Source organism: Paramormyrops kingsleyae, chromosome 2 (assembly GCF_048594095.1).
Source record: "Paramormyrops kingsleyae isolate MSU_618 chromosome 2, PKINGS_0.4, whole genome shotgun sequence".
Classification (NCBI taxonomy): domain Eukaryota; kingdom Metazoa; phylum Chordata; class Actinopteri; order Osteoglossiformes; family Mormyridae; genus Paramormyrops; species Paramormyrops kingsleyae.
In genome coordinates this window covers 4,386,030-4,399,888 of record NC_132798.1, presented here as the reverse complement: position 1 = coordinate 4,399,888, position 13,859 = coordinate 4,386,030, and the positions used below count along the sequence as shown (strand labels likewise).

Below are 13,859 nucleotides of genomic sequence, written 5' to 3'. Positions count from 1 at the left end.
TACATTCACCTTCGCTCCCTATAATGCTATGAGATAGACACAAACTTACGGGCCGTGGATGTTGCTGATTATGAGAGTATCTAAGCTTATTATAAAACACCAGAAAGGCATTCCAAATGACAACAAAACGGTGACCAATAATAAAACACGTGATGACGACATTTTAAACGTCAGTACGGCGAAGCGTGCCAATAGGCCAGGGGAAATTACCACAATTAACACGTTATTTTACGTCCTGTCATGTCGAATGAATGCGCGGGTTTGCGTTATTGGCAACCGCGCTGTACCCATGAACTGGCGCAGTTAGTAGGTTCTCCGGTAACTGACAAGCCCAAGGCCAATGGAGCCGTACTGGGCGGGACTCCACCGTGCCCGCTAAGTGGGTGTGCGCCGGGACAGGGGGGAGGGAAGGCAGGCAAGAGAGAGGAGCTGGCTGCTGGAGGCGAAGATGGCGGATGGAGACAGCGGGAGCGAGCGCGGCGGCGGAGGAGGGGGCGGCGGCGGCAGCTTTCAGCACTTCCAGCGTGAACAAGAGACCCAGGAGCTCGCCTCCAAGCGGCTTGACATCCAGAACAAGCGCTTCTATCTGGACGTGAAGCAGAACTCTAAGGGTCGGTTCATCAAAATAGCCGAGGTAGGAGCCGGGGGCTCCAAAAGTCGCCTGACCCTCTCAATGTCCGTGGCGGCGGAGTTCCGCGACTACTTGGGGGATTTCATAGAGCACTACGCCCAGTTGGGGCCCAGCAGCCCCGAGCAGATCGCGCAGTCCTCCGGGGGCGAGGACGGCGGGCCTCGGCGGGCCCTAAAAAGTGAGTTCTTGGTTCGCGAAAACAGAAAATACTACCTCGATCTGAAGGAGAACCAGCGAGGAAGGTTTCTTCGGATCCGACAGACAGTTAACCGTGGGCCGGGGTTCGGAGTAGCCGGAGGCCCTGGGGTCGGCATGCAATCCGGCCAGACCATCGCCCTTCCCGCACAGGGGCTCATCGAGTTCCGTGACGCCCTCGCCAAGCTCATCGATGACTACGGAGGGGATGATGAAGAGCTAGCCGGTGGCGGAGGGGCAGGCGGCTACGGCGAGCTCCCCGAGGGGACCTCAATCATGGTGGACTCCAAGCGGTTCTTCTTCGACGTCGGGTCCAACAAGTACGGCGTGTTCCTGCGGGTGAGCGAGGTGAAGCCCAGCTACAGGAACTCCATTACCGTCCCCTTCAAAGCCTGGAGCAAGTTCGGGGGCGCCTTCTGCCGTTACGCGGAGGAAATGAAGGAGATCCAGGAGAGGCAGAGGGATAAGATGTACGAGCGGAGGGGAGACGAGTCTGAGGGCGACGACGTGGACGACGACTGACCGAGACCCGGTTATGGGTCCGGACCAGGGGCACGGAAAATACAGAAACAAGGGGGAAAAGAACCAAGTGCATGACGACCCGAACATTCATACTAATATCGTGGAGTAAATTAAGTACACATGACTGAGAGTGTCGTAAAAATATTGTCTACAGAAAAAAGTTTAGGTGGATAGCTAGTCAACTGGCTGACCTGTTAAACTTTCGTCGGTGAGACTTGTAATCGGTTAAGATGTTTTTAATGGTCGCATCTAAAATAGCATTTCTCCCTTTGGAACCAGCAATCGGTTTTACAAACTATATAGCTAACACAGCAGCTTATTATACTTTGTTTCTATTAAAATATATATTTATACATTTTAAGACATTTTCCTGGACCCAAACAATTAGGTAGAGAAGTACTATAAATTATATAAAATGTGACTTATATTTGGCAGATTAGGGAGAGAGCATTAGTTAAAAATCAGCATCCATTACTATTTGTATCAAACACATGAATGTATTGTAACTCCACAGTAGTGAACAGTGGCTTGATTGGATTCATTTGTAATGAGAGAAACCTGCAGATCAGCCCAGGACACAATCCTGTAGTGACTGTAGGTCCCAAACTCAAAGCTGGATGATTTGGCGGTTTAAGTGATACATGTCAATAGTACATAAAGCACACCACTATGTCGAACAGATAGGAGAGCTGCAAGGACTTGGTTCATGTCACCAGTATGCTAGTGGGGCTGCGGTCTGAGTCTGATTCCTAAGTTAATAATGCACTGAGGCATTGGGGTTAGACTCTCTGGGTGAGCCTGAATCTGACTCAAGTCTAAGGTGTGGTATGCCATTGGGTTTATGTCCCAGTGTGCTCAAAAGACACGCAGAAGATCAGTGTCGAGACAGATGGAGCACGCCGGTCCTGCAGTGACTGGGCCATGGATAAATCTTTGTACTTTCATTTCGCTCGGAATTTTTAAAAACCTGTTCGGACTTTCTTTTTGACAGGGTGGGGAGATTTTTTTTAATGATCACCTTTTCAGTCGCTATTAGAATCGACAGCCAATTCTGGACGTTGTTTTACACCAGTAATCAAGCTACTTTAAAGGACATTAATTGGGTTCATGGAACAATTTTGTCATACAATGTGTTTTGGACAAAAAAGCATGGATGGGTGATTTTAAAAAGTATAAATGGGAAACGATAATACTTTAAAGGAAAAAAAACTGAATTAACCAGCATAGAATTATTTTTAAATAAGTAAATGGAAAATATATATGAATATGGGATTCTTAATGCTAAAGGAAAAAAAAACATTTATTTAAACAAAGCTGGGATGGAGAAGATTTGACCTGGAAGATTTTTTTCTCTTGAGTTTATTTCATTTCCAGGAAAATATGGATGAGTGTAGCTGCACTGTTATTAAAGAATCAAACAAAAACGTTACTGCTACATACATACATACATTACATTCTTTAGTACCATATTACACCTTCCCTTATCATACATCTACATCCAGTCTGTAATTGCTAAACTCGTCCAATCCTGAAGTGAGTCGCTTGCTGTTTATTTCAAGTTATTTTTGTTAATTTAGGGCAAGAGTATAAACATCCAGATTTGTGTCCAGTGGTCCTTTTTAATATTTTAAATTGTGCATGTTTGTTCCAGTTTGGAGCTGCCTTGTGTTAATTTATTGCATATTCTGAATGATGTATGTTGGTATCAATTGACTCTGCAACATTTCTCTTTACTTTGTAAGGAGAAAAGTATGTTTTGAAAATAAGCAACAAAAAAAATAATTGGCAACATTTGGAGTTGGTGGCCCTTTGGGTACGCCATCAGTGGCTGTCACTAGAGAATAGCTCTCATTTAATGATCTCAAAATTTGCAGCAGTCTCTTTTTACCAGCAAATGAAAGTGTTTAGTGTTCTCTCCCACGTGTTGTCGCACTTTAAACATGGTTTACTGTCCATTTACCATGGTGTGGACATCTTCATTATATTTTAATTTTACTCTTCTCCCCAGCTACGGATTTGTCAAACATTATGGGAGCAATAGTGTTTTTTTTTTTTTTTTAACTACAGCTAATGTTTATATATACACGTGTATATATAATTTATATATGCACACGTATGTATTAATTACATCTTTATTCCTGTACTTTGTTACGTGAAATGGCAGCTGTTTCATGTGTGTCCTGCTGTAATAATCTACCGATTTTCCTTTCAATAAAAAAAAAAAAAAAATCAGGAAAAGCCTTAACACTCTGAGACCAATGAGGGCAAGATGGTTTGTTAGTGGAATCATACCCAAGGAGGGTAATAAGCTAGTGCCAGTTTGTATCAATGGCCAGCATATAGCAAAGGGATGATGTGGCTTGGCCTTGTCCTTGTCCTCTGTTGTATGCTGCTGTACATGATAACACAAAGGTGGTCTGGGGGGTGCTATTTACGAAGGCACTGTTGGACATTGAGCCTTACAAGATATCTTAGGCACATGAGAAGAGTGAAAGAGTTAAAATTAGTACATGCTTATTAACTGTTATCTTACACTGAGATATTTAGTGCTGATTAGGGGAACACCATTGAATATGGGTCATTGCTGCTGCAGACAGAACTGGACTGTCAGGCTAGTGTTTTGGGCATTTGACATAACACGTGTTATTACTTAGTGATTTGGGCTTGTATTTTTTACATGATACTGTGTAGAGATGACAGTGAGGTATTTTGTTTTTGAAACCCATCACCACAGAAACTGCTTTCAAATTTTATGTTTGTGAAAAATGGCCAGCTGTTGCAACGTTTTGTTTTTTCTCCTTTTGGCTATTAACCATCTTTCAGTCTTGTCTGTGAAACCAGAAATTTAAATAAAGTCAAAAAACGTTTCCCCTTTTTTGCTTTGTATTGATTAGCAACAGAATGTGAGGTAGTTTAAGAGGACTTGCAGAGAGAAAAGCCGGATGTTACCATTCAGTGAGGAGAGACCCAAGTCTGCGACAGGTGCTAACAGAGAATGGCATCCAAAACAGCTGCTAACAGTCCTCAGCCTCTCTACCCTCAGCTGCCATCTGAACCAGAAAACTGCTGATTATTTATAGAGGAGGAACACGGTTGAGAAGTACAGGGTCCAAGCCTAATAATTGCTAGCCAACGATTGACTTGTGAGAAGCAAAGGAATATATTTGTCAATTTAACAATGGAGGGGCATCCAGTGCTCTAACTAGTCTACAACACGCTGGCTACATTTATACCTAAAGACGGCATTTGTGCGCTTTTTGTCTTTGCTGGTGGGGTTCTCTGGTTGGGGAGCATCAATATTTTGTCAATGAAAATGGCTGATTATGTGGCCTTGCTGAATGAATACAAGTTTGTCCCAAAATGAGACTAATTACGCAAATGTATGGACCATGTGTACTTCTGTTAGAACATGCTTTGATTTGTAATGCCGACAGTTGGATCAAAGAACAGCTTTCCTCAGCTGTGCCTCCCACTCAATGTGGAAATGACTTTTAGGCCAAAGCGGCCATAGTTTACAAGACAAGTCCCTCTGACTAACCTGCTGAGATGTACTGTACAGGCCAAATATGACCAGAACATCAGGTCCAGCTTTTCTTTCTTTAAACCTGTGTGTTGGAAATGCTGTTTGCTGTTTCTGTTGAGGAGATCATAAACAAAGATCAGGACACATCTACTGATATTTCACATATTAGTGAAATATTTTTGTTTAATGTTGGAGTACTGAGGATATTTAGAACCAGGTTTAAAATAGCAATAGCAAACAATTTGTACCACCTTTAAATCTTACAATGAATGTTTAAAATAATCTGCAATTATACTATGCTTTGTTGATTTCAATATGCTACAATACAAAGAAAATCAATAACGTGAAAATTATGTGATAAAATGCCATTGGATTACAGCTTCCAGATAAGAGTAATGGGTAGGTTCACATAGGTTACATATAGCCCTCTAAGTCAAGCCTTTTAACCTCAGAGTTCAGCATTAATGTGCTTTGAATCAAAGCAGTATATTGTTATTGATTTGATTAGTGGTATTAATGAATTAATAAAACTGCTATTCAACCCATAGAAATCAAGCTTTGCATGTTTATAGTGTGGCACTAGGTGTAACCCATCAGCACTCTGTGTCCTGAACACAGGCCACTAGAATCGCTGGCTGTGAAGGCACCAAAATACCATTTGAATTGAAACTTGTTTAGCTCACAATGCAGGACAATTACCCAGAATGCTCTGCAGTACAACACCATGGTACAAAATGTATCCACCACGGCTGGATGTCTGACGTCAGAGCAGCAGAAGCTGCATTCCTTTAAGTATAGCCAGTGATGTTTGTGATCGATTCAGTGAGACGGCGCTTCCAGAAGGTTAATAATGCAGACTAATGCTTTCTCATCCCTTTATGCTGGGAGCCCTCAGATTTGGCATATTAAACCAAACAGCATGCCTGTCACACTTTTATAAGTTAAACTAGACTTTTCCTTTTTTCGACTGGATATTATAAGAGTATAGTTTAAAAATGTAATGTATGTTTGTATTGAATAAATCAACTAATGTGAAGTGCAGTTCCTCCATGCCTAATGTAAGCGCCATTTACGCAGAATGGTGTAATTTTTGTTTAATTAAATGGCTAGAATATGTTGTTTTAAACCTGCCATTATAATTTGAAATGTATGTAGCATATCATACAGGAAAGTGCTTCTCCAGTTAGTTTATTTGGTTTGCGACTGCCGTAAGGGATACGGGTCAGAGGAGCAATAAAGTTTTTTTTTTTTTGAATGTGAAAATAAAGATGTGGACGTTGGGAGCCACACGGTTGTTTTACCGTGACTGGCAACCTACCATTTTAATGCGTAAAACAGTCTACCAATGTTCATTTCACAGAAGTGGTCAAATGTTTAGATTGTGCCAAAAAGAATAACGTTCCCAACCGAAGACGACCACTAAACCTTGTGTTTGCATTTTGGTAGCTATACGACAGTCCTTCACTATACTACCGGGACATACTGTATACATTTTTAATATTCCTATTTATAGCTATATTTAGTGTCTGATTTCTCTGTCATCAGTCATCCAAGCATAATGATGTGTCCTGCCACAACTTTACAGGTAATATAAAATCATGCCATATAGATGTTATTTATATTCATATGATCTCGTGAAAATTTGATTAAGAGGAATGAGAAAGTTTTTACATCAATACTGTCACTTATACAACAAACCCAGGTTTATGTAATAGCTGTGACCCTTTGAGGACAATTAATTTCCATTTCTCTGTAAACTGAGTTCTTAGGATGATGTTGATGAGGTTTCTAGGTTGATATGGTTTCTATGGAGATATGCTGCATATGGTTTCTAGGTTGATATGGTTTCTATGGAGACATGCTGCGTAGCGTGAGATCAGGAGACAGGTATAAATTGGTGCATTTTAAGCCTGCCGAAGACGACATTACTGTCTCAACAAGTCAGTTTAAAATATGAAAGATGCTAATTTGCCTCCTCTTCTAATGTGCAGCCTTCTTGTGAAGTCAGTTAGTGAATCACTTCCTGTCCAGCTCCAGTGCTCAGACAGATGATAGCTCACTGGCCCCTCTCACTGGTGAGTACAAGATTGTGGGAGGTGGGATAGAGGGACACCTCAAGGGCATGTAACACCACACCAGGCTCTCTGCCAGCTATGCCAGTGGAGTATTTTGCACACTTTTGTCAGCCCCCAGGACTCAGGATTAGATTCAAACCTCTCTGTAGGGCCAGTGCTGTGGGCCAGAATGCCATAGAGAGCCTGGGAATCGCAAGATTAGCAGACAAAGAGGCAAAAAGCCAGGGACATTGGCCTGGTGAGTAACCCCCCCCCCACCCACACACACACACACACACACACACACACACACACACACACACACACATTTTACCCACTGTCATTCATTATGCAGCAACAGATTGTAACCACAAGCTTCCCATTATTCCTGATAGACTCACAGAAAGACGGTGGTTATCTATGGGCGAAGCAGAGGCCTTCACCACTGACCAGGATGCATCACAATTATTAACTGATCTTTGGCAGTAGACAGACACACATCTGTCACATTCTTCTCTTTTAATCAAGAGCAGCATTTCTGTCACCGTAGCAAAAATGACACAAAGGTAATCACAATATAAAGGAACAGAACATTTTTCCCATGTTCACGGGAACGGATTAAATTATTATTTCGCATAATCAAAAATGTGAGAAGAAATAGTTAATGAGCTGCTGTGGATATGAAGAGTTTACGATGTTCTGGCAAAATGACGATATACTTTCTGTATAGGCAGTTTTTTAAATTACTATATAAAGTATGTAACAAAGTTTGTATATAAAATAACCTTTTTTAACTAAATTTTTAGTTTGGTGTAATTGGTCTTTTTTTTTTGTGTTGTCATACTCTCCAATATGTTCAAAGAAAGCTACATTTCATGATATTCAAAAATTGTGCTTAAGAAAAGTTTAGGAATACAACTAAATTTGTACACGTGGGAACACAGTGATCCGTCTTCTAGTCCGTCTCCCTGCACACACTTGTCTGCCTTCTCGTTGCGCGTATCTGTGAAATGGAGCCGTAGCCAGTAAAAGAAAGATGCTCGCTGCACAGCTCAGTTTCCCCGGTACGTAACGTAATAAATCCGACGCCGGCTTTTAGCCGCAAGCTTGCCTTCTATACGCCGTTACGGTAGCAGTATTCTCTGGGTGCATGACAAACAGAGGATGGGGAGCCGCGAGCAAAGAGCGGTCCCGCGCTCCCAGGAAGTCGCCGCGATCGCTGCCGGGCTCCTGGGCTCGCGCACTATATTTAGACCATGTTGCCATGTGCACGGAAGCGTGAGCGAGCGCTCGCGCGGGTAGCGGGAATGGCGTGTGCATACAGACCACAGGAGACACTGATACCCAGTGAAAAAGTGCCACTAAAACCCTCACATCTGTCATTTTAAAATGTTTTAGATTTATCGATATTTTTGAATGCTTAATATATACATTTAATTTAATGTTAAAATTGATTCTATTTGTTTTGTGTCATGTCGGGGCATAATAAGGAAGTTCCACATTGCGGCTTAGGAGCAAAATGGGGATATGTTATAGAACTGACTGAACTAACAGAAAACAAGAGGGACAAAAAGTCAAAACAAAAGCATATAGGTAAAATAATAGTAGTAATGACACTTTATTGATCCCAATTGGAAATTCTCTTTTCACCTACCACATCTTGCTCTCCATGACACATGTAGGTGAGAGCAGGCTTGGCGGTGAAGGACAGCCACCTGCAGCAGGACCCATGGAGCTGGGGGTTTAGTGTGCTGCTCAAGGCCCCACAGACATGGCTACCCTGCTGAAGCCAGGCTTGAACCAGCAATCACTGCCACCAATGCTTAGGCCACTGAGCCACAAAGTGACGATTACCAAGGGCTGGAATTACATGCCAGGAAAAGCAGAGGGACCACAATCAACAAGAGACTAACAACAAGGAACAGGTAAAGGTCATTAGCAATCACTAAGGACTCAAACAACAGACAGGGCACGGACTGATCCTGACATTTTGTCTTTCTATCAACTCACCTTTGCCTGTCCTGGTCCCAGTAGTGGTGTCCTCTTCTAACAGCATATGTTCATTTGTACAATCTGAGCCCAAAATCTTTTCACGTAAATTGAGCAATAGGAAATGAACTGTGACCGGATCTATTTTTCGAGGCGGTGGACAATATGGCCATTTCTGCCAGTACTTTTTAATTGCTTGATCCCATAGAATGATTGTCATTGTCATGGGTTAACTTCACTGTTTTGTTAATCACAACAATTTCTCTTTGTACTCCTTTTAGTTTTATATAAATCATTTTTAATATTTGATAACGTGGCTGTTTAGAAGCCTTCCAGTTCTCTCTGCTGTGTGTGGCACACCAGCTTAGGATACTATGCTTGTGATTGGAAAGTTCCTGGTATTTTCAGTGTTGGGCCCTTGAGTATGGCCCCTAACCCCCAATTGCCCTAGGGGCTTGCTAACTCTCACCCAGTGTTGCCTTGGATAAAAGAGTCAGCTAAATAAATCCAATGTAAAAGCTCTTCACGGTAGAAGATATTTGCAGTTCTCAGATGCATTGTTATTAATATTACAATAAAATTTATTCACAGTACCGACTTGAAAAAACTATTTTCCCCTTGAACACAAAAACAACACAAAATGAAGTACTGAATGCAGGGGCGCCGTAAGGGGGAGGAAAGCTAGGACGATTCCAAGGGCCCCTGACTGGATTGGTTTGGACTGGGGGGCCTAATATGATATGCTTTCATGGGGCCCAAAATCTCTAGCAACGCCCCTGACTGAATGCATGAATGTCTTGCATCTTCTAATTGTGAAATGTGGTTCATCAGAAAACATGAACACTGGTGCAGTTTATGGCCAATAATACAGATTTTTGCTATGAGTATCTGTATAAGCAGTATTAGTTGTTATTAAATGCTTTTTTTCCAAACACATTACTTCCATTATGGGAGAAAACAAATTTGAAAATTGAGTACATATATATTGAACCAGGTGTCATCAACTGAGAAATGTAAGATGGGAACTCAATATTCCAGGGGGGGGGCAAAGTCAGGTGATGGAATCATTTAGTCCCTGTGCCTAATTACCAATAATAGAAAGCAATATGTTTTGCTCTTGGCCTCAGAGCCAAGCCTTGCTGCCAGACCACAGTTATTGTTGTTCCCAAGAGCCAGGTGCCAGTTTTGTTTGCCTGTGTGTTTCCCTGTACTGAAACTGAAATATCTGCCTTTTGTTTTTGTTCTGACCTACATTTTTGCACAACCCGTACCAAAAAAAAAACCAAAAAAAAACCCATGTTGCCCTTCCTGCCCAACATCATCATCCCAACCAGAGTAAGTCTTTAAAAAGGTGTAAACAGAAACAGGACTGTGGGACTCCCTCAGGTTAGGATGGGGCACAGAACCATGTGACAAGGAATGACAGAAAGTTAGCTAGAGAGCTTAGCTAGAGAAGCTAGCCAGAGTAGAAAAATTAGGAACAAATCGTTGGTAGTAATTGCCCAGAGGTGCAGAGGTGGCCATCAGTGACTGTTGGACGCCCTGGTATGCTGCAGCCAGTCATTACTGTACCCTTTACTGCGGTCTTTCAGATGGTCTGTATTATGGTTAACATGCGGACGAAGCTTGCAATGCAGTTGCTGAAGCGTAACCGGTGACTCACACAAACCAAACAGAGGTATGTAAAATTGGCACAACCCAAATGGAAATAGGAAGAATCTGTTTTCTTAGAAGATAAGAGAATCTGACAGTAGCTCTTGGTAAAATGCAATATTGGATATACTCAAGCTACACCCAAGCGATCTGGAAATGAACTGATATGCATAGAAGTAGATGCTAATACAATGGGGCTATTCTGGTCTGTGAGAGTGTGGTCTCTGTGGTCCCTGTGGGGTCTGTGTGACTGGAATTGGAGGGGGGGGGGGGGGGTGTCGCACATCCAGGGGCCCTTGGCTTTGTTTGTGTCACTTGTTATGGAATAAGTTTGGCATCACAGGGGAACAGTAACAGTTGTTTCAGAGTTACTCCCTCTGAAGTTCATTGGTTACATTTTCTTTGATCCACTTAGTAGCAGATGTAGTAACTTCCCCTTTATGACCTGTAACATCTCTTCAGCCATGTCTTAATTGAAATATTGCACGCAGGCATGGTCTTCCATATACTGCACCTTGTGCTCCACAAAAAAAAAAAACACAGACACAAAACCACACCCTTATCCAGTGGAGCAATGAGATCCCCCCCCCCCATTATGAATGCAAGGAGACACAATGCTGCTGTTTCAATGGCTACAAGACTGGCTACTTGCCATTCTCAGGGTCTCACGCTTAACCATGTCTGTTTGATTGCCTGAGACTTCCTGTCCTTATCTCGATGGCTTTCTGAACCAGAAGGCTGGAAACCATGAACGCCCCAGACAACGATGCATGTATGGTAATACCTTGATCGGTGTCATGCTGAGAGTGTCATCCTATGATTATTTAAAATTCCATGCAGAACAAGGAGAGCATTGAGTAGGTCTCTGGCAGCTGATGCTCCCCCCCATCCTATAATGAGGGATATCTATGCCCTAGCAGTAAGCATACATCCCCATGTGTCAGAAGCCCTTCATCAATGGCCCTCCTATCATTTTTTTAAACCAGTCTTTTTTTAGCCAGTCTTTTCCTAGAATACTAGAAAATGGAAGACTCGGTCTGTCTGATGGCAAGGCCCTGTGTTAATAAGCAAGACTTATTGGATTGAATATATATTCAATATATATATTTGTACACAGACTGGAATTCTACAGATTTGTCCATATCTCCATACCCTACCTAGATCAGGCAAGTTTTTCAAGCTTTGGAGAATGAGCGATGCCTCAAACTACAAGCCCTTATTGACGTCTGAGTAGCTGAGTAGCTGAGGATGGCCAGAGTGCGAGTGGAAGCAGCCGAGATCTTCAGAAGTAATGGTCCTGCCTTGTGGTTCTTGCTGGAGCTGCACAGGTGCCTAAGGGGGGTAACTTTAAGGCTGAGGTGGGGACTGTGGACCATGATGGAAGGCCTTTATGTGTGATAAGGGAGAAGATGGAGATGAAGGACCATGATGGGGAGCAATGGAGAAAGAGTTTGGGAGGCTTCCTCATGTCAGGGCAGATGGCCAAACAGGTGGTCCTCAGCGCACTGGAGACGAGGATGATGGCACCAGCGATAACATGGTGTCTCCTTCAGGAAAGGAAAGACAGACTGTTCCAGGGCCACCTGCTCCATCATGTCCTTCACAATATGTCAGTAGCCATCACTGCACTTGGGAGGTGCACATGCAGGGACGTCAGAGGAGAGCCGCATGCAGAGTGTGACGTGCATGGGCAGAGTCTCCTGCTGCAGCTGGCAGGCAAGCAGGGCCTGCGGATGCTTCCCCGCCACAGCGACGGTGAGGCGTTCCGGGACGCTGAATCACGTGGGGTAGGGAGTAGGTAATCCAGGGAGTTCAGGGGTCATGGGCTGTGACCACAACTATGGATGGGATTACTAGGGGGTGGAAATAAGACTGAAAGCTCAAATGTACACATTTTATATGGAAATGGGGACTGGTGATACAAATAAAGACAAATCACCTGACCCTCCCTCCTGACATGGCTAATGCGGCCCCCTGCCATCTTACGGGAATTAACAACAACAGAGGCAGCAGCAGGAATAACATTCATTCATCTAACAACAACAACAACAACAATAATAATAATAAAAACAATAATGGTCCATAAGCACTTCGTGCTTTGGACCCTTAATAATCTTGACCATTTTAAGTTTTCCTTAAACCATTCCTAAAAATCCCACAAGGGGGCGCTTTCAGCTCATTCCAAAGGTTTGCATGTGACACAATAACAGCTTGCAATTCTCATTGCCACCCAAGTTCTCATGAGTCTCAATGGTTCCCTGTGGAGAGTAGGCTGTTCACAGGAAGTAGTCAAGCTGTTATGGAAAGGAACTGCAAAAACAACCCCACCTGTATTATTTTTTGCCATTTCATATGTTATTTACAATTAATCCATTGACAAAATGTATGATAATCTTTGCTGTGATTGACAAGTAAATACTCTGTGTTTTGGCTAAATATCTGGTGTATACAACATAAATTAGTACACCTTCCATGAAAGCTAATTAATTCAGTTATCTCTCTTTACAAATTATAGTCTGTTTTTCAATATGTAATATTGATCAATAGATTCTGTCTGTTGAACCATGAAACTCAAACAGGTGTAACTGGTTCATCCTCATCTAAGAGCATTTAAGCCATTTTATTTCATCCAGACATAATGCTCACAATGATGCCACTTCAGAGAGAATTGTCTGGAGACTTAAAACTTTTCATGTACGAAAAGGACAAGTACATACGAGGATTTGCAAATAACTGGCATTTAACCAAAACACAGTAGCAAAAGTAAATCAAAAAGTAGGGGCTCAATTGAAAAAAAAATATTGAGATGAAATAATTGACCATATCGCCAATCCCTACAAGATCCTACGAGAGAGAATGCTACCTTCTCTCCGTGCCTTGGGTTGTTCAACACTTTTTATGTTAAAAAGTGACAATGTCCCGAACGTTCACTGCTGCGATCCAGAGCAAGTACAAAATGCTGGAGTAGGCAAGTATGTCATCTGACCTCAACACCATTAAGCACCTTCAGGGAAATTTGAAGAGAGAAGCTGCACAGCGTTAGCTCTCAAAAAACAAGGCAGCTGAGGAGGTCATTCTCCAAGAATGGTACAGGATAGATGTAACGGGAGGCCATGAACTCAGTGACGAGAACGGCTGGTGCAGTGCTAGAAAGTAATGATGGACACACGAAGTATTAGAAGATTACTTATTTGTAGAATTTAATCAAGGGTGTACTAATTTTTTCATCGACAGAATTAAGATTTGTTACACTGTTTACTTCAAATTCAATTCAGTTCTTTAATGTTGTCAT

At 42.4% G+C, this 13,859-nt stretch overlaps 1 protein-coding gene across 1 annotated transcript; it reads left to right on the top strand.

Annotated features, from left to right (window-relative positions):
- Window positions 1-225: 225 nt before the first annotated feature.
- On the top strand, window positions 226-4,215 carry LOC111857540 (transcriptional regulator protein Pur-beta-like). Its single transcript, XM_023838511.2, has one exon. The coding sequence runs from the start codon at window positions 449-451 to the stop codon at window positions 1,346-1,348; it is 900 nt and encodes a 299-aa protein (XP_023694279.1). The 5' UTR covers window positions 226-448; the 3' UTR covers window positions 1,349-4,215.
- Window positions 4,216-13,859: the final 9,644 nt, after the last annotated feature.

What these genes read in the sequence shown, in the direction of transcription:
- LOC111857540 (XM_023838511.2), top strand. Translation starts at nt 449, where the DNA reads ATGGCGGATGGAGACAGCGGGAGCGAGCGCGGCGGCGGAGGAGGGGGC.